At 43.9% G+C, this 23,104-nt stretch overlaps 1 protein-coding gene across 1 annotated transcript; it reads right to left on the minus strand.

The window, feature by feature from the left end:
• Positions 2,195-5,632, minus strand: LOC8069999 (receptor-like protein kinase HSL1). Its single transcript, XM_002445389.2, has 2 exons — positions 2,966-5,632; positions 2,195-2,885 (listed from the first exon to the last, which is right to left on the minus strand). The coding sequence occupies exons 1-2, from the start codon at positions 5,604-5,606 to the stop codon at positions 2,518-2,520; spliced, it is 3,009 nt and encodes a 1,002-aa protein (XP_002445434.2). The 5' UTR covers positions 5,607-5,632; the 3' UTR covers positions 2,195-2,517.

Genomic DNA, 23,104 nt, shown 5'->3' on the forward strand with positions numbered 1-23,104 from the left:
TAATTAATTTTTTTTAGTTTAGATTTAAGGGAACTGCTTCGGTACTTCTCTTTTCTAAAACTTACACAGATCTCAAAGTAGTATATTAAATTAATTATAAATACTATTTTCTTAATTACTTTTCACCTATGTTACGGATGGGCCAGGCCTGTTCGAACCCAGCCCATGTCCAGGCCGCGGCCACATTCGCATTGGCATTATCCGGCGCCGGCGACGAGATTGACCGCTGGTCCGCTGCCGTGTGTAATTGATCCAATAACCTCGCTGCAATCTACTAACTTCCTACTATGATTCTATCCTGCACTCGTAAACACTACTAGTACACTGCTGCTCGAGACTAGTCAAGGCAAAGTTTAGATGCCACACGCCCAGACCTGTTGCGAGGGAACAGAGAGCATTTGGACGATGCCGAGACGACACCGCTCCTCATGTGCGCGTGCAAGTGCAACAACCGCGGCGACAGACGTACAACGCAGCAACGCCCAGATCTCACGATGGCATGAAGTGGAGAATGGGGGTGCTATCTTGCTCGATAATTGGCTAATCTCCCGTCGTCTCCTTCATCGACGAGGAAATGAAACGAGTGGGGGATCTAGGAGCGATTACTTTGGATTTGGGTCAGGGCTAAACTCCCGCTAGGTTTAAACGGGCCAAACCCAGGAGAAAAAAATAATTAAGAAAAAGATAATTGACTAATAGATGGCTTTGAGATCCGTATATTTTTTTTAAAAAGAGAAGTATTGGAGCAAAAGCCTATATTTAATGCTTTATATCTATGTGATGGATCGAAAAACATTTTGGGAGAAAACTAAGGCTTTGTTTAGTTCCGAAAAAATTTCGGATTTCGCTATTATAGCATTTTTGTTTTTATTTGAAGAATATTGTCCAATCGTAAACTAACTAGAATCAAAAGATTCGTCTCACGATTTACACATAAACTGTATAATTAGTTTTTATTTTTATCAATATTTAATGCTTCATGCATGTGCCGCAAGATTTGATGTGACGGAGAATCTTGAAAACTTTTTGGATTTCGGGGTGAACTAAACAAGGCCTAAACAACCCGATCCACACCCACGCATATCCCTACACATCGTCCTATATACTATCATTGGCATCCGTAATCCGGTGTCGGCATCAATTTATTAGCAGGCCAAAAAAAATTAGGTGAGATACATTCCAACCTCCAAACCGCAAAGAATTTTTGTCACGGCTGCGAATGATTGATTGAGCACATTACTATTTGTTTTTCTGCTGTTTCTTTGAATCTCAATTCAGGGCCATGGTCCACTGCTGGCTGGCTCAACACATGGATCTGCAGGCTAAAAGCAAACACACCAACATCTCTCCATCCTTCTTTCGATCTCAACACTGCAGGCAATTCCAATACATATATAATACTTCTGAGAGGAAACATGAATTAGAAGACCACCACAGCTTCTGTACAGTACTGTCCTGTTCTGTTGTTGGCCTTTTTCACTACAACTGAATGTTTCCTGCTGAAGGGCACAAGGGGAAGAAATGCTGCAGCCAAATGCAGAAATGGCAATTGACACCAGTGCTAATCAGTAGCTAATCACACCCAATCCTTGCCATTCACCCCAAAATTCAAAAACTTTTCAAGATTTCTCGTCACATCAAATCGTGCGTTACATGCATGAAGCATTAAATATAGTCAAAAATAAAAACTAATTACACATTTTGTCTGTAAATCACGAGATGAATTTTTTAAGCCTAGTTAGTCTATAATTGAATAATATTTATCACAAACAAACGAAAGTGCTACGTAGCCGAAATTTTTTCATTTCAGCAATTAAACAAGGCCTAAGCCGAAATTGTAACCAATACCTATGGCCTATGGGTGCAAGTGCAGATCAAAGTAAGCTCAAAAGCTGAAGTACATCAGAAGCACTTTTCAGGAATTCAGGACCAGAGACTTGTTTAGTTCACCTGATAATCAAAAAGTTTTCAAAATTCCCCGTCACATCGAATCTTGTAGCACATGCATGAAACATTAAATATAGATGAAAACAAAAACTAATTATACAGTTTAGCTGTAAATCACGAGACCAATCTTTTGATTCTAGTTAGTCCATAATTGGATAATATTTGTCACAAACAAACGAAAGTGCTACAGTACCGAAAACTTTTCACATTTCGGAACTAAACAAGGCCCAGACATGAGCATGGAATATCCTAATGATCCACAAAGTCGAAGTAGGGTCATTTTCAAAACCAAATCTTAGCCATCAGATAGACTAATGTCCCTCTACAAAGTACAGTAAGACGGTACATGATGAGGAGACCCAAGTGAGCTATATATTATAATAAATAATGTGACGAAATGTGAGCCAAGCCCTGAAAAACTCAGGCTTGTGTTGAGTTCGTAGTACTAGATTCTGTACTGATGATATTTGGGAGCTATAGAAGATTGCGAAACGTTGATGCTACGGGAGGTTAGCGATTCACTGTCATTGATCCTTATTTCTGAGACATGGTAGATCTTGTCCGACAATGTCAGACATCAAGAGGCTTCTCCTCGGCGACCTTGGGTGGCTTGCTCTCAATGGCCAGTGGCTGCGGCGCAGCCTCGAGCAGCAGCTTGACGACGGTCCTCATGGATGGCCGGTTGATCGGGAGGCTGGACGTGCAGAGAAGCGCGACGTGGAGCGCCCTCACCATGTCGTCCCTGGACTCGCCGGCGAGCCTCGGGTCCAGCACCGACTCCACGCCGTCCTTCTCGATGCCGCCGTGCACCCACCGCACCAGGTCCTTGTCCCCGAGCTCCGCCCCGACGGGCTTCTTGCCGGTGACCAGCTCCAGCATCACCACGCCGAAGCTGTACACGTCGCTCTTCTCCGTCACGCGCAGGGTGTACGAGTACTCTGATCGCACGCACGCAACAAAATCAACATCAGCACACAAGCAACAAGTCATCAAGAAGGTGAAGTTATGTGTAGCTCACCGGGAGCGATGTAGCCGCAGGAGCCGGCGATGGCCGTGACGGCGGCCGGCCCTTCGCCGATGACCCTGGCGACGCCAAAGTCGGCGACCTTGGCGCCGAGCTGGGCGTCGAGGAGGATGTTGTTGGACTTGACGTCGCGGTGCACGATCGGCGGCGCGCAGTCGTGGTGCAGGTACGCGAGGCCCTCCGCGGCGTCGACCATGACCCGGTGCCGCGCCGCCCAGTCCAGGAGGCTTCCCTTGCCGCCGTGGAGGAGGTCGCCGAGGCTGCCGTTGGGCATGTACTCGTACACCAGCAGCCGGCAGTCGCCGCTGTGGAAGCAGCACCACAGCTTCACGATGTTCCTGTGCCGGATCTTGCCCAGCGTCGCCACCTCCACGTCGAAGCTGTCCTTGGCAGTGCCGTCCGTTGCCTTGCCGCCGCCGCCCCACAGCTTCTTGACAGCGACGGCGACGTCCTCGCCGCCGCGCCTCAGGACGGCCTTGTACACCTTGCCCGCCGCGCCCATGCCGACCACGTTGTCCTCGTCCAGGCAGCTCACGATGTCGTCCTCGTCGAACCCCACCTTGTGGAACGTCGTGAGCACCCACCTGGGCCTGCTGCCGCCGCCGGGCTCCGCGGCGTGTCCACTGTGGCGGCTCCGGTGGCACGTGTAGCAGAACCACCCGACGCCTAGGAGCAGGACGACGCTGGCCGCAGCGAGGATGGAGACGACGGTGCCCACGAGACCTCGACGGGCGGTTCTGGATTGGCCGCCGGTCGGGCACGTGCCGCGGCACAGCGCCGGGTTGCCCACGAAGCTGTCCCTGTACATGGAGCCGGAGAAGAGAGGAGGCAAGATGCCGGTGAGCCGGTTGTTGGATAGGTTGAACAGGCTCAGCTTGAGGTTCTCCAGCTGCACCGGCACATCGCCGGTGAGCTCGTTGTTCGACAGGTCAAGTGAGTTCAGCAAGGGCAGCTCGCCGAGCTCTGGCGGGATGGTTCCAGTGAGGTGGTTGTCGGCGAGGTCCAGCTGCGTCAGCTTCTGCCAGCGTCGAACACCTTGCGGCAGACCGCCGGACAGCGAGTTGTTCCTCAAATCGAGCCGGCCAAGCGTAGAAACCTCTGCTAGCGACGCCGGCAGCGTCCCGGAGAACATGTTGTTCGCGGCCGACAGCTCGAACAGAGCAGGCAGGGCGCCAATCTGCGCCGGCAGCGCGCCAGTGAAGCGGTTGTCGGAGATGAGCAGCTGCGACAGGTTCTTGGCCATGGCGATGGTGGGGTCCACGGTGCCGGACAGCATGTTCCCGGCGAGCTCCAGGAGGTACAGGTGCGGCAGGGCCCACAGGCCCTGCGGCACGGATCCGGACAGCCGGTTGTTCGGCAGTCGCACCCTCGTCAGTGTCCGGCATTGCCCGAGCTCTGCCGGGATGGGACCGACCAGCTCGTTGTTCAGTATCAAGAGCTGCTCCAGCTTCCCGGCGTCGCACAGAGCCGCTGGAATAAGGCCGGAGATCTGGTTGTCCGACAGGTCCAGGAACTCGAGCGGGCAGTTCTTCCCGAACTCCGGCGGCAGCTCCCCGACAAGACGGTTGCTGAACAGCCTCAGGTCTGCCAACGCAGGCGCCTGCCCCAACGTCGCGGGCAAGCGGCCGGAGAGTTGGTTCTGGTACAGGTGCAGGCTCTCCAGCCTGGGCGCGAGGAACACGTCCGCCGGTATCTCGCCGGAGAGGCGGTTCATGGAGGCGTCGAAGAACCGCAGCTTCTTGAGCGCCCCCAGCCCCTCCGGCACGCTCCCGGTGAGCCGATTCGAGTAGAGCTCGATCTGCATGGCGTTCTCCATCCTCCGGATGCTCGACGGGATCTCGCCGGTGAGGTTGTTCGTGGAGAGGTCGAGGTTGACGAGGCTGCCGAGCCTCCCGATCGACGGCGGGATCTCCCCGACGAGGCCGCACCCGGCGAGCCACAGCAGGCGGAGCCGCGTGGGGCGCGAGACGTCCTCCGGCAGCGGCGACGGCGCGAAGGGGTTGTACGCGAGGAGGACCTCCTCGAGCGCGGTGACGTTGAACAAGAACCCCGGGAATGCGCCGGAGAGGCCGTTGCCGGCGAGGCTGAGCGTGGCGAGGGAAGGGAACCCGGCGCCGTAGGCTGCTGGTACCTGGCCCGAGAACGCGTTGCCGGCGAGGTCGAGGTGCGTGAGCGACGGCAGCGCGGCGAGGCAGGACGGCAAGGGCCCGGTCAGGGAGTTGTAGGAGAGGTCGAGATGGACGAGCGACCCCAGCGAGCAGAGCGGCGGCGGGAACGCGCCGGCAAGGGAGAGGTTGGAGAGGAGGAGCGAGGCGACGACGGCCGGGTGTGCATCGGAGAAGGAGGAGCGGTTGGAGGAGCAGAGGAGGTGCGGCCAGCGGCAGGGCGACTTGGAGAGTCGCGGGTCGTCCCAGGCGACGAGCGCGGACGCGGGGTCAGAGAGGGAGGACTTGGCGGCGAGCAGCGCGGTGAAATCTGCGGGGAGCGCGGCTGCGGCGGCGGCGGCGAGGGGGAGGAGGCAGAGCAGGCGGAGGAGGAGCAGGGGAGTCATGGGGGTGGTGTGGAGGGAGACTCTGGAGAGTGGAGCGGCGGGCGATGTGGAGTGGAACGAGTGGGGTTTCCGCCTAACTGTCATCAAAGGGGTGTGGGGTTTTAGTTCGGCTCCCCTATGACTCGGCAGTTCGGCTCGGCACGTCGCAAGCATATGGATATATGGGAAGCAGAGCATCCCTGGCTCCCCGCGAATTCATAAAAGAAATGTATGTTTTGCACAATCATTACTTTACTAATTATTAAGTTATATTAGACTCTAACTATTATCAACCCAGTGAACAGCCCATAGCTATCGCTAACTCTGTCATTTTTTTAAAAATAAAACATAAATAAATTCATTGGTTGCATCGATTATCGACCTCTTCAATTATTAATTATATACCATATTCTAAAATAATTCTTGTTTTTTATTAGAAAACATTACTCACCCTTTACATTACGTGAGAGACCCCTTGAATTTATATTTAAATTAACTGCTTCTATTGTTCTTAAAAGTACACTAAATTATCTCTACAATTTTCTATCTGTAAACTACCAATTATATACTATGATAGAAAATTTCAAATAAGCATAAATTTAAACTATGGCTCTGTTTGGTTTCCCTTGCTAAATTTTAGCTAGCTAAACTTTAATCACTTTAGTAACTAAAGTTTCAAACACATTGACTAAAATAGACTAAAATAGTTTAGTTCTATTAGTCATCTAAGAGTAACTAAAATAATTTTAGCTACCTAAAATTAAATTTAGAAAGAGTAACCAAATAAGCCTTAAATATGTTCTCAAGATCATCGTCAGTAGATATGGCAAGTACTCCTAGATCCACTTGCTCCACACGCCACGAGCTCTGCTCTTCCACGCATCGGGTCTGCCTGCTCCAGCATCGGCGAGAGCTCTCCGCATGCACGTCGCGGATCTGTCCAATCCACACACACCGCCGAGCTCTATCCCTCAATGCCTAAGGCCTGATTTAGTTCATTCGCTAGGTTAATGTCCGTGCGTTGCTACGGGAACATAAAATACCACGATAAAGAATGATAGTTAACTCTAACTTTGAATGCGAAACTAAAACATCAACTTTAATTATGTATAATGTAAGAACCTATATTGCAATCGCGATAATTAAACATTAATATAATAATACATAAGTCTTTAAGAACAGGTTACAGTTATATATAAGGCGAATCTTTTGAGCCTAATTAAGGCCAGTTTAGATTTGAAATTTTTTGGCTCAAAGAGAAATTTTTTTTGTCGAATTGGGGTCTGGGAACTAAACGGGGCATAAAAATTTTGGGGCAAAAATTTTGGATTGCAACTGTGCACGCACTCCTATGGAAACGCACCAATGACAACTGCAAATGCATGCAGCCCAAGTTGTGTCAGAAATTCTTTTGCCAAACTAAACACCTAAATTTTTTCGCGTGTTCTGACCACAAAAATTTTTACCACTTTGGTCAAAAAATTTCAAATCTAAACAGGACGTCCATGGTTGAACAATAATTATTAAATACAAACAAAAGTGCTAAAATATCAATGAGCTATTTTTTGGGAATTTTTTGAATGTCTCAATTGCATTTTTTTCTTGGGACGGAGGGAGTATACAATAGTTGTTGTCCAGACTTTTTTTCTGTCAGCCATCACGTTGCTAGCACCATCATACCTGACGACGCTAGGTAGCAGCGGCAGGCCTCGACAGCAGTAGGGCCTTGTTTACTTCTAAAAAATTTTGCAAAATAGGAATAGTAGCACTTTCGTTTGTATTTGACAAATATTGTCTAATTATGGACTAACTAAGCTCAAAAGATTCGTCTCGTCAATTCCGACCAAACTGTACAATTAGTTTTAATTTTTATCTACATTTAGTATTTTATACATACGTATAAAGATTCGATGTAACGGAGAATCTGAAAAATTTTGCAAAATTTTTCAGGAACTAAACAAGGCCTAGCAGAAAGAGACCTAGGCGCTAGGCGGCAGCACGCAACAGGCAGGCTATTGGGCTGGCACCAGGGCCGAGAGCGAGCGAGCGACTACGATTTACTTTGACGCTTTTTAGTAGTAGAAAAACCAATTTTTTTAAGATTTTTTATTACATCGAATCTTACAGCACATGCATAAAACATTAAATATAGACGAAAACAAAAACTAATTGTATAGTTTATCTGTAAATCGTGAGATGAATCTTTTTAGCCTAGTTCGTCCATAATTTGATAATAATTACTAAATAAAAACAAAAATGCGATAATACCCAAAACAAAAAAAATCAAAACTAAACAAGGCCTAAGCTTTGCCTCCTCCACCCGATGGTGGGCTGTATTTCGCCTCCCCTTGCATGCCTAGGTGCCGATTCTAGCCAACACCAAACTTTTGTGGACTCTATTGGTAGTACGTTGCTTGATGCCGTGAAAAATACCATGTAGTGGATCGAATTCCAAGATCGGATTCCAAATCAAAACACATGGTATTGAAGATATAAAGTTCTAATTCCCTAATTCCAAGATTAAAACCAACACCAAACAAGATGTAATGGTTTTTTCATGCATATGTGCATGTTCTTTATCCAAAAATCCTCCCAAAATCCTAAAGTCTGACATGCTTTTAAACTTGTAATTAGAGGAAACATCAACAAAAATTCTTAGTCTTAAACCAACTATGAACATAAGAGAAATGGGTTCTAATAATAATTAACTACTTTTTTTAGGGCAATATAATAATTAACTACTAAAGCAAGGAATTATTCACATGGCGTGGGGCTGTTGTGAACGTGGCCCAAATCGGTATTCCGGTGACTGACCCGCTCCGGCCGTGCGTGGATCAAGTTGCCTTTCCTGCGAGCGCTGTGTGGCCTGGCCCAAGTAATGCCGAGAGCGGCTCGGGCTATCACGCAAAGAAGGCCCAAATACCCAATTGAGCGAGGGAATTGTTTTCCCAATACATACGACATGTTTGATTCATTCACGGGGATGATTACTTGATTAGTGAGCAAGTCTTCACAGTTTTGGTTACTGATATTGTTTTGGAAGTTGACAAACTACAACAAATAGCAAATAAAAAATACTAAACTATTGGAGATGCTCGAGAAAGTCTTCCATTGCCCTGATCACTTTGACTTGACATGTGATATGCCGATATAATTTAGCATGGTTTAGAAGACATATATTCACAGCCGTGGGCCTGTGGCCATCCAGAATAAAAGTTTTACTATTGATTTGAGTATAAACAGGTCAACTATATAGAAAACAAGCCCTGCTGAAACTTCATGAACGAAGTAAACTGGCGAATGAAATTCGCATGCATTTGTTTTCTTCTGAGGAAGATACTGCAATGGTGGATTTGGATAAAGCCGGTACTCGTTTGGAAGCTGCCATGGGAAGGGTGTCCCAGGTGCATTGGGGAAGTGCCGCTGTGCATCAGGTCCAATCCTTCCTGGAGGGAAAAAGGGAGAAAGGAGATGATACTGTAGATGTTCGGTTTGACCATTCCTGGACTCCAGAGGGAATTGGGCCTGGGCCGGGTTGGTATTGGATACCCAGAGGGGGCTTAAATATGGATACCTATTATCCAGCCCGGTTACTGGAGATAAAGCGTTCTGGGCATTTGGCTAGACGCATCCGCCGCCTTTCACCTCCAGTGCCTCTTCTACATAGCTTTGCTTGTGTTACTAAGAAAGGGATGGCAGATCGGGGACCTAATCGGCCCCTGAAACGAAGACAAGAAGGCTGGCAGGAGGATTGGATGGAGGAGGATGACCTGCTTGGAGAAGATCAAGATCTTCGGCGTCAGCTGCAGTGGGGAGCAAGAAACTTTGGGGGAGAAAGCAAAGGAGGGAGGATGGGGGCTGTAAACAACCAGGGCTTTGCAAAAGGGTTTCAAGGGCGTGGTAACCTAGGCAAGGGTGCCATGGGTGACCGTTCTGAAGCCTTCAAAGGTCCTATTCACCAGGGACAATGGAATCAAGGCCAAGGGGGCCGATCCAGAGAACAGCAAGGGAACTGGTCTCGTGCTGATCGACGTCCTGCTCCAGAGACTCGGCAGGAAGATACACGTGAGAGGGCTTTGGTTATTAGTGAAGGTAAGAAGGCTAATCCTAATCCAAATCCTGATGTTAAGTGTTTCCACTGTTTGGGGATTGGTCACTTTCAGGCTGATTGTACTAATGAACCAGTATGCTTCAAATGTAAAGAGAAAGGACACCTTGCTATTGATTGCTATTCATCAGGTTCTAAAAAGTTGAAGATGTTTGGCTTTGGAATTCCAGGGCAGGGTTTCTATGCTTTCAATTTTCCTGATTCAAAAATCAAAGTTTACCAAGCTACAGGGTTGTTGACCATTTTAGCGGGGGATGCTTCTGAAGAAAAGGTTGATAAGGAATTAAGAAATCTGGTTAAGGAAAATTGGGATTTTAAAGTCAAGCAGATTCATATTCAAGAGTATTTGGTGATTTTTCCTGACAAAGGGTCTTTGGAAACTTTCTCTAAACTTTCTGAGTTCCAAATGCCTTTGTATGGTCTTAAAGGGAAAATTGAGAAGACTGCAAGAGACTATGCTACTTCATCCATGTTGCATACTATTTGGATCAAGGTGCATGGGGTTCCTGATTTGGCCAGAGAAGTGGATCATGTCAAGGAAATTGTTAGCCTGGTTGCTGAGCCTATAGCCGTGGATGAACTAAGTTTAATTAAAGAGGAACCTATTAGAGTACAAGGCAGGTGTAGAAATCCAGGGGCTATCAGGGGATCTATAGAAATCTTCTTCAATGGTGTGGGTAAGCAAATCAGTTTTGAGGTTGAAGGGGGTCTACAGGGTTCTTTCAAGGGAGGGAAAGGGGGTCCTCCTAGATCTGGTAAACCTGATGACCCAACAGATAGGGACAAAGATCATAACCACAAAGGGGATAAGCCTAGGAAGAGTACAGACAAGTTTTACAGGATTGGGAAAATTGACAAAGACAATGATTCTGGGCATGAAGAATCTATGGAAGAGGAGTTAGAGAGTGTAGTACAACAAACTTGTGCTCTTTCTGGTCCTATGCCTATTGCAGCTTACCATCCATCAACAGGCTTGGTGGTTGTCAAAAATGGTGAGCCGGGGGAGAAAGATATGGGGATTGGAAAGAAGGAGGATCAACAGATGACAAATCACAAGGAGATACCTAATACTCTTGAGTATGATCCTAATTTTTAGGTCATTGTTCATGGCCGTGATGGTCCTTATGTTATGAACAAAAACAAATGGCCCAACTTGATGCTGTCTGAGGAATTGCCAATGGAAAGCTTAACGCAGGAAGATACTTTGCTTATTGATCAGACTCTAGGGGGTTCCTTTTCCAAATCTGGTTACTTGACTGGGGTGTCGGGTGAACCTAGTGGAAAAGAAGAAAATGATGAGGATATCATGAATTCTTTCTCTGACATAAGCAAAGATTCTGAAAATGAGAAAGGGGATCTGAAATGGCAGTCGCCTAAACCAAAAAAATCCAAGAAAAAGTTGGGACCCAAACAGGTTATTGTTGCTACCAGGTCTAGCTCTAGGATTCCAAAAGATGGTCGCTCCATAGCTGAAAAAGCTACCTCGAGGGCTATGGCCAAGAACTCCATCATAGGTAATGTTCCTAAACTGGTGAATCCCTTTACTGTCCTTAATTCGTCTGAGGTTTCTTCTTTGCATGATGTTTTGGATGATTTGAATATTGTTGTTAGTAATGTGGAAGAACAATCTGGTGCGTTTAAAGCGGAGGAGCTAGCTAGGGTGGCTTTAGCTGAAGCCAACTATAAAGTATTCCTAGAAAAACAGAAGGAACGGGATAAACCTTTAGCAGATGATTTCTCTTCTGAATTAGCAATGGGGATCATTGGTAACTCTATAAGACTTGAGTCTAACAGTGATAGGGTAGTTGAGATAAGTACTATGGCCACAGAACATGTCTTGGGGGATAATGCTAGTTACTGCTCCAAGGGGGAACGAATTACTGAGCATCCTTCCAACCATGATGTGGTGGGAGTTGATACTTGTGCTATTGTTAATATGGAGCAGAATATCCATAAGTCTTCCAAGGGGGAAGATTATGGTGACTGCCCTCCAGGCATTGGGTCAATGGCAGTTGATCATGATGCTGGACACAAAAACAAAAAGAAGATGCCTGGTGTGGTTTCCAAAGGGGGGAAACACAGAGGGGGGGGGTTTCAAAAAATAGAAAATGAGAATTCTTTTTTGGAATATCAGGGGCTTAGGGAAATCATATAGGAGGAATTGGGTAAAAGAACATATACTTCTGGAAGATTTGGATACAGTAGCTTTGCAGGAAACAATGAAACATGATTTTTTCTGATTGTGAGTTAAAAGAGATGGCTGGTACCAATGACTTTCAGTGGCTGTGGGCTCCTGCTAGGGGGCATTCTGGGGGGCTTATTACTGGAGTCAAATCTGATGATTTTGAAATTGAGCAGACTAATATCTCCACTTTCTTCCTTGCTACCTTGCTTAGGGATAGGAAATCTAATCATAGATACTGGGTTATGAATGTTTATGGTCCTGCCCATCATGACATGTCTGAGGTTTTTCTTCAAGAGCTTAATGAGTTTTGTGTGGGGAATACTTTTCCCGTCCTCATGGGAGGGGATTTCAATCTGACCCGGAATAACAATGAGAGAAGCCAAGGTCAAGGGGACCCAAGATTAATGACTATGTTTAACAATTTTATCGGGGATCTCCAGTTAAAAGAGATTTTTATTAGTGGGGTAAAATTCACTTGGTCAAATAAACAACGCAACCCTACCCTGATTAAATTGGATAGGATTCTAGTGTCTACGTATTGGGATATACGTTACTCAAGGTGCTTTGCGTGGTCTAAAGCAAGGGTTGGGTCTGACCACTCTCCTTTACTCCTTGATTCGGGTGAGAAAAAAGAAAATAAATTGAAATATTTTTATTTTCAAGAAAAATGGCTTCAGGGAGAGGAGTTTGTGTCCATGGTTAGGGATAAATGGAATTTAGTCAAATCTTCCTTCCCTGATTCTTGCTATTCTCTAGATATCTGGCATGGGTGCCTTCAGTCTTTGAGGAAATTCCTAAGGGGTTGGAACCTCAATGAAATAGGGAAACAAAAGATTGTCAAACTTGAGATGTCCAAGAGAGTTGAAATTATTGATTCTTTTGCAGAACAAAGGCTTTTATCCATGGATGAGTGGGAAGAGAGAATTAACTTGGAAAAGAATCTGGAAGAGATGGATAGGTTAGAGGATATGCAATGGAAACAAAAAGCTAGCAAGAACTGGGTCTTGCAAGGGGATGCTAACACACACTTTTTTCACCAATTTATGAATGGGCGCAGAAGGAAAAAACAAATTTCCTTTCTAGATTCTGATAATGGGGAGATCAGAGGACAGAAGAATATTACCAATCATATTGTGGAATACTATAAACAACTTTTTAGGCATAATTCTCCTTGTTCGATGTTCCTTGGGGAAAACTTTTGGCCATCTGATTTGAATCTTGAGGAGACAGATAAGGCTCAACTGATTAGACCTTTTAGTTTGGATGAGATCAAGGAAGTGGTTATGAGTTTGAAAGAAAATTCTGCTCCGGGGCCCAATGGGTTCAGTGTTAGCTTCTTTAAGAAGTTTTGGGAGCTTGTTAAGGGTGATATGTTGAAAATGTTCCAGGATCTTTGGAATCACCAGCTAGACATTAAAAGATTAAATTTTGGGGTCATTACTTTGGTGCCAAAAATTAGAGAGGCTACTACCATTAAACATTTTAGGCCCATTTGTCTTCTCAATGTTGATTACAAATGTTTTACCAAAGTTCTTACTAACAGGCTTGTTCTAGTGGTTAGGAAAATTATAAGCAAAAGTCAGACTGGTTTCATTATAGGTAGGAATATTCTGGAAGGGGTGGTTGTGCTTCATGAGGTTCTACACGAATTACATAGATCAAAGGCTAGGGGCCTGGTTCTTAAGATTGATTTTGAAAAAGCATATGATAGAGTTCGTTGGGATTTCTTAGAAGAGACCATGAGAGGCAGAGGGTTTCCTCATAAATGGATCTCTTGGGTTATGCAAACTGTTAGGGAGGGTCAGGTCTGTATTGATATTAATGGAGAGAGGAGTGCATACTTCAGGACTTTTAGAGGGCTCCGACAAGGTGACCCTTTGTCGCCCTTACTGTTTAACTTAGTTGCAGATGCTCTTGGGGTCATGCTGGATTCAGCGGTAAGGCAAGGCCACATTTCGGGGGTTCTTAATAATCTCATTCCATGTGGGATTTCCCATATACAGTATGCTGATGATACTGTTATAATGGTGGATACTACAGTTCAGTCAATTAGGAACCTTAAGCTCATTTTATATTGCTTTGAGTGGCTCTCAGGTCTCAAAATTAACTATCATAAGAGTGAGATTTTTGTTTTTGGAGTAACTCAAGGGGAGAAGGAGAATCTAGCTAATATGCTTAACTGTGTGTTAGGGGACTTTCCTATGAAGTACCTAGGTATTCCTATTAGCTACAAACATTTGAACATGAGTGCGTTCAGAACCATCACGCAGAAGATGATTACTAGATTGGATCCTTGGAAGGGGAAGTTTATGACTTCAGGGGGCAGACAAATTTTAACCAATACTTACTTAAGTTCGATTCCTCTTTACTGCATGGGTTTTTATCTTCTAACAGATGGTTTCCATAGTGACATGGATAGTATTAGAGCTAAGTTCCTCTGGCAAGGGGCTGGAGAAAAATTTAGATATCATATGGCTAAATGGGAGATGGTTAGTAGACCTAAAGACCAAGGGGGTTTAGGCATCATTAATACTAAGATAATGAATGAAAGTCTTCTAGTCAAATGGATTTGGAAGATCCACTTACAACCTGATGATCTTTGGTATAAAATTTTGAAAGCTAAATACTTGGGGGACAATGGTTTCTTTGGCTCTACAGGGGCTGGAGGGTCTCAGTTTTGGAAAGGGCTACATAAAGTCAAACATCTCTTTAAATGGGGGGGGGCTACTTTTACTATTGGGAATGGTAAACTTTGTCGGTTCTGGGAAGATTGTTGGCTACATGTGGTCCCTCTTAAAATCCTTTATGAGGATTTATATCATTTGGTCAGGGATCCCAATGTTTTTGTCAATGAATGTTGGAATGATGGAATTTGGTTTGTGGATTTTAAGAGATGCTTATCTGTACATGACTATGATAGATGGCTGGGTCTGCTGAACATGCTAAATGATTGTGCTCTAACTGACAACAGGGCTGATGTAGTTCATTGGGCTTTGGATAAAAAGAAGCAATTTACTACTAAATCTCTATACAGGTTCCTTACTGACAGGGGTGTCAGTAGTAGAGTGGCGGGCTATATTTGGAGAAGCAAAGTTCTGTTAAAGATCAAATTTTTTCTTTGGCAAATCCTTAATAACAAATTGCAAGTTGCTGCTAATCTGGTGAAAAGGGGTTGGAAAGGGCCTTCTTCTTGTTGTCTTTGTGGCTGTTTAGAAGATGTAGATCATATTTTCTTCAAATGTCACTTAGCTAAACTTGTGTGGGCAATGATTGTGGAGATGTTTGATTTACTGTCTTACCCTACTTCTTGGGATGATTTCTGTGGGTCCTGGCTAAGAGGCAAAGGGCCTATTCCGATTAGGTTAATCATCTTTATTTTCGCAGGTTTTGCGTGGGCCCTTTGGACAACTAGGAATAAGATTGCTATTTAAAAGAAGATTCCAAAGGCGCCAACTGATGTTCTATACATTGCTCTTTCACTGATGCAGAAATGGAGCGTGAAGCTTAAAGGGGAAGATCAGGAACGTATCATGCAGATTAAAGCTTCAATCACTCGCTGGCTCAAGTCCTTCAAGCCTAATGAGATCCTCATGTCTGATGTGTTGGAAATTTAGTCTTGTATTAGGCTGGTTTTTTCTGGGAGTGTCTTTTTTGCTTTCTTGTTAAACTGGTGTTCCCAGTCTGTGAACTGCTACCTTGCTTTCTTAAAAGCAGAGGCTTTGCCTCTTTTTTTTTTAAAAAAAAACAAGCCCTGCCAGTATGGGGAAATAAGGATATATATATTTATTGCCATAGAAAATGTCTCAAATTTACTCATAGAAGATGTCCCTGAAATTTACTATCAAGAGAGCCATCACAACCAGAATCTGCAACTTCTCCTTGGGGTTCTACTAATATTTTAGTATTTAATATTTAGTATAAACTTTCTCTATCAAGTGTCTCCTAGTGAAGATTCACATGTTCTATGACTAGCGGTACGGTATTGTTTTATTACTACTTAAAAATATTAGGAGAACTCTACTATTTTGGCAATTAATGCTTCACACTTGGAGGTTAGTGCCGGTGTCCACGTTAATGAAATTTCTATTGTACATTCGATCTTTTTTTTAACAAACCAGCATGAGACGGTGTCCATTTCTATTGACAGAGAAGAAAGGTACAAGCCCTAGGGGCAAAGCAAAATAAAAAAAATAAAGATAATTACAACAAAGATGGCCAAAAGCAATGGCAGAGCAATGAATTATGCTTAGGAAGGGGGAGTGGTTCGAAGAGTTTCAACATATAAGAATTGTGTGTAGGTTATTTGTTTAGTTTTTTTCACCGGAGCTAGGCTTTGATTTTTCTAAATTTATCCAGTGTGATGATTGAACCGTGCACTCTATTCTTCCCTTGGAAGACCGCCGTGTTTGCCAACAGCGGAGCCAGTAATTGTCCATAAGGGGCTTGCTCGAAGAGATTCAATATATACGAACGGAGTCTAGCTCATATGTTTGGTTTTTATGTTGGAATATGATCACTCAAGTTAGCCGCCATTGATACACTTACTCCTATTTTCCTAAATTTATTCTAATATTTGATGATTTAATAATATTGTTCATCTCGTTATATGTGACCTATCGATAACAAGGTGCATGTGGTGACTCGTGAATCTCGAAGGCTACCGGCTTAGTATTTCGGAGATACTCGTAGTGGAGTAGAAAGCAAAATATAATATATGAATTTGTATAATTTTGTTGCCCACCGAATTACTACTACTAGTTAAGCATGCATTTAGTAAAATGTACAATATAATAAAACATAAGTACAAATTTATGTGATTTAAATACTAGTATAATGCATGTGCTAACACTATGGTTTCATCTTTGGAATGCTCATAAAAAACAACCAATATTTCTTTTACATAGTTTAACTTTTATACAATATTTGAGCATGTATACAATTCGGTTACCCTTTTGCACATAAGACATAGTAAAGTTATTTCTCGTATTAACTATGTAAGTTACATTCTGCCTAACTCTAAAATATCGGCCAAGAATCCATCCTCAGTGAAGTTGATAGCTGTGCATGGTAGATAATAAGTTAAGTTATTAATTCCCAACCATGTAGTGTATGGAATATATTGGCGTAGAGAGTGAAGGTCTCGTTGGCCACGGGTAGAAAAAGGACCTCTGGCCCGTCAAGGCGGAGGATTGGCGCTGGGATGGGAGAGGGGCGTCCTTGCTCTGTGCTGCAATGACACCGTACGTTGTGAATGAAGGTAGACATTGGGCAACGAGAATGGATCAAAAGCTTTCAACTAACTCCTGAGAACGCATTTACAGTCCCTTTTATAGGGCTCAGATTCCGATTACAACGTGTTACCACAATGTCCCATGACGGTGGTAGAATATGCCGACATATTCCACCACCCGAGCAACTACTTTCAGAGCTATCTGAGTAATTGATCCCTACGACTATTTTACAAGTTCATGGGCCGGAATCTAAGCCCCATTACGGCCTAGGAGTGGCTCGCTATAAGTTCAGGACAGTTCGGACCTCCGTCTCTGCTTCGCCGATGGTGCTCGACCCTTCGCCATCTCCGCTCCAAAGGATCCGAGCTCGGCTTGTGTGGTCTCCCACTTCTGACTGGTCCTCTCCTGAGCCCACAACCTATAGGATCCGGTCGAGTTAGCATCAGCCGTCCTCTGATCCTTCACCCTATCGACGACTGAAGGATCTGCGCCTGGCTCCAGGAATCCTCTACGTCGTGCTTGTCCTCTCATGTACCTGCATCTCACAGTGTCCGACCGAGTTAGCATAAACCGTCCTCCAAACCTCCGCCCTGTCAATGTCTGAAGCAGCGACGAAGCTACTGGCCGGGCAAGCCGGGCTTCAGCCCGACCTACCGATCTAGGTAACGTGAAGCCCCCTTAGCCCTGCCTTGATTTTTTATGCACAATTATGTAGATTAGGAGGGGCTAATTGGTTTAGATTTATTAGAGATGACCCTTTTAATTATTGGGCCTTGAACATCACAAGCACAAAGGCAAATCCCAACTGTCCAAGCCCAATCGTGAAACAAACAAACCCTATTGCTTGTTGGCTCCTGGCTTGCTGCATCTCGTAACCCATCGAGCAGAAGTTCTAGCGACGGCGGCTTCATGTTAGCGACGGCTAGCGGGCAACGGCTCCCTGTTCGTGGTGGCGGTTGGCAGCGGGCGGGCGCCGGAGGCCAGGGCGCTTACCACAGCGGCATGCGCGACTGCTGGACGGCAGCGGCGGCGGCGCCGCGCAGCTGCTGGAATGCGAGTTGGGCGGCAGCAAAGCAGGCAGGCCGCAGGGCGCAGGCGAGCATCAAGCCATTGCCATCAGCCATCAGACAAGCAAAGGAGCAGGCAAGTAATTTTTTAAGGATCATTTTTTAGGCAGCCCGATGTGTGATTCAATGTTTGATTTATGATAGATTTCAGTTTTTGGATTTTCACTTTCAGTATGTCAAAAAGAACTTTGATGAACTACTATTCAAGTTCAAGTGGCGGTGACATTGGCTCAACTGTAGTTACTCCACATACTAATGAGAGAACAATTCAACCAAAGAAACCAAGGGAAGAGTTTAGTCATTCAAACCTAACTGCTCACCGTGGACAGTGCAAACCAATTGCTTCTTATGAACCAGCAATTGGAGATCAATTAAAGAGAGCATATGTTTATCATCTCATTGAGCTAATCTTGATACTACCAGTGGCAACAACTTCAGTTGAGAGGATATTTTCAGCCTTGAACATTATAAAGACAGATTTGCGCAATAAAATGGGTGATGAATGGCTCAATGACTTGATGATATGTTATACTGAGAAGGACTGAAGGAGATATTTAGAAAGATTGATAATGAAAAGATTAAAAATCGGTTTCAAGAGATGAAAAAGCGACATATGTTATTGCCTAACAAAGTAGTGGTACACTCCATTCTCTTCTAAATTTACAATTTAGAGGTCTATAAATGTATGACTAATAAATTAAGTATATTTGTGTAGGTTGCTACTTCGGACGAATAATGTGGAGCAACGTGGGGTTGTTTATTTGTTTCACAATCGGTCAGTATGAATGAACTTCATTTCTTTTCCTGATGTATTTTGTGAATTTCGTCGTTGGTCGACATTTTCAATATAAGATTGATACTACCTATTATATATATGTCTATTATGAATTTGTGAGGGACCATAGTAGAGATAAATCGTCGTCGACTTTTGTTCAGCCCGACCTAAAACTGTTGATAGCTGATGTTGTTGCCCCTGGTTTGTTCTTTGTCTTCTAGTGGGATTCATGTTTTCTTATTGCTAAAATATTGGGCGGTGCTTCGTGTGTATAGTCATGTAACGCCTAAACTGTCGCGTTAAATGGAGATGTCTTTGGGCTATCTTGCTTGGAGTTACTCGCTTCAGTCTGGTTTATAAGGCGTGTGAGAGAGTTTTGGAAGAAGTCCACTACGTAGGGTGGATGGGGAATCTGATGGATATTAGGCAGAGTATTAATGCGTCATGGGAGCTTAACTATTCTTTGCTTGGCACCATGCAAACTACTATGAGGTGGCACTATATAGTTCATTTATTGGGGTATGCTTGAGTGCTCTGGACGGATCCAATACAAGGCTTCGACATGGCATGTAAAGGACCATGGGAGCTTAGCATTTGGCGCTGGTTTAATACAATTCCTCGGTCTCTTGGCGCTCCTTGTTATATGGAATTTGAGCCCCTGTGCCTTACAAACAGGACTGGATGGACTAGTAACTTAGTATAGTTTTGATTTTGATGGTTTCGGGTTGGTGAACTATGACAGTCCAGTTGTTGGAAATGTTGCATCATGTTGGTTCTTGTTGTGGCTTGGTATATGAAATCTCTTCTGTAAATTGTATGGCTGTTTGTGATAACATAGGAAAAGAGGGCTTTGTTTCATAATTTGATATGTTTTTTCATATATTGTGGATTATACTTAGAATGTTTGATGACTATTATTATATAATAGTAAGTATTGGGGTATCTTTTAATTAATGTCATACCATGAAATGTGAATGAACAATTATATGGAGTTACAACTATGCTAATATGATGTTTTTCCAAATTAGTGCTATGTGATTTGAATAAAGTTCCTTGAACCTGGATGGGAGCAGATCATCAATTGACGTCATTTTGTTTGCAGTGTGTTTAAAATCTTGTACTAATTGAACTTTCTGCTTTGTGTTTTAGCAACAATGTTTAAGATAATTAAGGAGATGCTTCCTCCTGATGTTCGAGTGGCAAGAGATGCACAGGATCTTCTTGTTGAATGCTGCCGACTTCTTTATGGCAAAGATCTTGGCGAGGTGCGAAGGTCGGATCTTTGCCATGAAGAAGTCGGCAGCATTATACTAGCTGGATTAAAACGAGTTTGCATAAACAAAGAGCCAAAGATGTACTCCATTTATTTAGGCCTTGTTTAGTTTTTTAAAAAAATTTATAAAATTTTTCAGATTTCTCATTACATCGATTTTTTTGGCAAATGCATGGAGCATTAAATATAGATAAAAGAAATAACTAATTGTACAGTTTATCTGTAATTTACGAGACGAATATTTTGAGCCTAGTTAGTTTATAGTTAGACAATATTTGTCAAATACAAATGAAATTGCTACGGTGTTCATTTTGTAAAAATTTTTAGAACTAAACAAGACCTTAGAAGCCACTGGAACATCTGCAGACCCATTGAAACATGCTTGGCGCATTGAAAACCTTTCTAACCAGAGACTTTAGTTCCTTGACTTGGGGTCAACTCAATTATTAGGCCAGTGCACAAATTGGATAGACGCATTTCTAGTGAGGCCTTGTTTAGTTTACCTGAAAACCAAAAAATTTTCAAAATTCCCTATCACACCGAATCTTGTAATACATGCATGAAACATTAAATATAGACAAAAACAAAAACTAATTACATAGTTTAGCTGTAAATCACGAGACAAATCTTTTGATCCTAGTTAGTCCATAATTGGATAATATTTGTCACAAACAAACAAAAGTACTACAGTATCGAAAACTTTTCACTTTTCTGTTTCGTGCACATGTACCGTGGTTCACGCAATCGCCTAAGCCTTGTTTAGATACACTCAGAAACCCAAAACTTTACAAGATTTCCCGTCACATCGAATCTTGCGGCACATGCATGAAGTACTAAATATAGATAAAAAGAATAACTAATTACACAGTTTATCTGTAAATTACGAGACGAATCTTTTAAGCCTAGTTACTCTATAATTAGACAATGTTTGTCAAATAAAAACGAAAATGCTATAGTGTCAAAATCCAAAAACTTTTTGCATCTAAACAAAGCCTAAGCTCAGAAAGTAGAAAGCGACAGAATGACCTTCGTCGTTCCTGCGCCCCTCTCCAAAAGCTAAAGACTAAAGAGCCAAAGAGGAGACCTGTAGTGGTTGACTGAGGCCCTGTTTAGTTCTATTTTTTGTCCTATCACATTAAATTTTTAGATGTATATATAAAACATTAAGTATAAATAAAAAATTAACTAATTGTATAATTTATATATAATTTACGAGACGAATCTTTTGAGTCTAATTAATATATGATTGGACATTAATTGTTAAATGAAACGAAAATGCTATCGTAGTGAAATTCAAAAAATTTCGCAAGCTAAACAAGCTTGACTTGTGAGCTCTAAGACCATCTTTTTTTTTCCAAATTTTGTCAATATGGTACCTTTCAAAAGTCCCCTTTCAAAATCACATAAAATCATGAACCTCGGCCTTATTCACAGAGGGTTAAATCATTATTATATATACGTAGATACTCACAGAGTCACAGGTGTATCCAAACACTCACACTGAGGCCTTGTTTAGTTCTCAAAATTTTTTGTTTTAGATTACTGTAGCATTTCATTTTTATTTGGCAAATATTATTTAATCATGAATTAACTAAGTTTAAAAGATATTTCTCGCGATTTACAGGCAAACTGTGACGAGGAATCTTAAAAAAAATGGTTTTTGGATGAACTAAACAAGGCTCGAGAGAAGTGTGAACAATGGCATGAGAGAGAGAGCGAGCTGCCAGGGGGAGCTCTAGGTTCATAGGAAGATCGGCTTTGTTTAGATTCGAAAAGTTTTTAGATTTGGATACTATAGCACTTTCGATTTTATTTGACAAATATTGTCCAATTATAGAGTAACTAGGTTTAAAAAATTCGTCTCGCGATTTATAGATAAACTGTATAATTAGTTTTTATTTTCATCTATATTTAATACTCCATATATGTGCTGTAAGATTCTATGTGACGAAAAATCTTGAATAGTTTTTAATTCGGTAATGATGTGGAGCGGGCGTACAACGCTCCCGCAACCGTCCGGACGCGCCGTACGTGGGTTTCAGGCCGTTCGGAGCGCGGGCGGCCCACTTCAACCGCAATCGGCCGCTTTCATTTCTGGACCGGTCGGTTTCTCCCTCGCGTTTCTCCCTTCATTCATTCCGACACACGCCGCACACCGATTCAGACAACCGTATCCACCGCGCCTGCCTCCGCCGCGCCTCCCGTCTCCAGCGCGTCGCCGGCCGTGGGCGCGCGGCCAGCCTCGAGCGCGCGGCCAGCCTCCACCTCGGCGCGACCGCGTCGCGCAGCGCCTCCACCGCGCCATCCTCCCACCGTGCCGATCTACACCGCGACGCTCGTCTCCACCACGCCGGCCGTGTTCACCGCGGCGCTCGTCTCCACCGCGCCTCCAACCTTCCAGCGTGCCGCGCCGTACGCCCCCACCGTGGCGTCTGCGTGCTGCCCTTTGTCACCGCAACCCTAGCCGTGAAGGTACGAAGCCCGTTGCGTGGTCCACTCCGATCCGATCCGCTCAGCGTCGACCATCGCATCCTCGCCACCGTGAGGAATCGCATTCGCGCGGCCCGCGCTTCACAAGGATTGCGACGGTTACTCGTCTCCCCCAACCCTAGCAGCGCAGGTAACACTCAGTGCTCCTTCTAATCACTTGCTGAAGCTAGATTTAGGCGAAAGTGTGCCATGGCTCCCCTTGCTGCGGGAGAAATTGGGGAGAAATTAGAGCTACTACTCTACTCACGCTTGACTGCATGTATGCATGTCTCATATTGTTGCACTTCTTCCTGAGTTAGCTATATTCACTCCTAGGTATGCATGTCATGTACAAATTATTACCCGAATTATTATAGATTTTTGTTTTTGTTTTTGTTGAGACCTTCACATATTTGATTGATTTTTGTATTAGTTATGAGATATTTTTCATGTAGTTAAATTGTGCTGACATTACATAGCGCTTGAATTAGTTGT

This window comes from Sorghum bicolor, chromosome 7 (assembly GCF_000003195.3).
Source record: "Sorghum bicolor cultivar BTx623 chromosome 7, Sorghum_bicolor_NCBIv3, whole genome shotgun sequence".
Taxonomy (NCBI): domain Eukaryota; kingdom Viridiplantae; phylum Streptophyta; class Magnoliopsida; order Poales; family Poaceae; genus Sorghum; species Sorghum bicolor.